The sequence below is a fragment of the Eimeria mitis genome, genomic scaffold (genome assembly GCF_000499745.2).
Source record: "Eimeria mitis Houghton genomic scaffold, Emh_scaff4804, whole genome shotgun sequence".
Classification (NCBI taxonomy): domain Eukaryota; phylum Apicomplexa; class Conoidasida; order Eucoccidiorida; family Eimeriidae; genus Eimeria; species Eimeria mitis.
The window spans coordinates 3,267-3,520 of record NW_013573105.1 but is presented as its reverse complement, the minus strand read 5'-3'; the positions used below and the strand labels follow the sequence as shown (position 1 = coordinate 3,520).

Genomic DNA, 254 nt, shown 5'->3' with positions numbered 1-254 from the left:
GTCTTTGTCCTGTTGTTGTACAGCTCGAGGAGGACGCAGCCACACTGTCGCCGCCCGCTGCTGCTGCTGCTGCTGCTGCTGCAGCAGCAGCAGCAGCAGCTGCTGCTGCTGCTGCTGAAAACCCACTGGAGGCCCCCACGAGGCCAACCGTTGAAGGCAGCGAAGCTCGGCGACGCGCAGGCCGTGCCCGCCGCAGCAGACGGCGCCAGGGATCTGAAGGCTGCTGCTGCTGCTGCTGCTGCTTCTGCTGCTGT

The 254-nt window shown here is 66.1% G+C and overlaps 1 protein-coding gene across 1 annotated transcript in view; it reads right to left on the bottom strand.

Annotated features, from left to right (window-relative positions):
* Window positions 1-254, bottom strand: part of EMH_0077780 (uncharacterized protein) — a gene marked incomplete at both ends in the record, with an annotated part of 3,071 nt that overhangs the window by 1,015 nt on the left and 1,802 nt on the right. Inside the window, one exon of the mRNA XM_013499906.1 lies at window positions 3-254. Coding sequence (XP_013355360.1) covers window positions 3-254 — 252 coding nt within the window. The remainder of the gene's footprint in view (window positions 1-2) is intronic.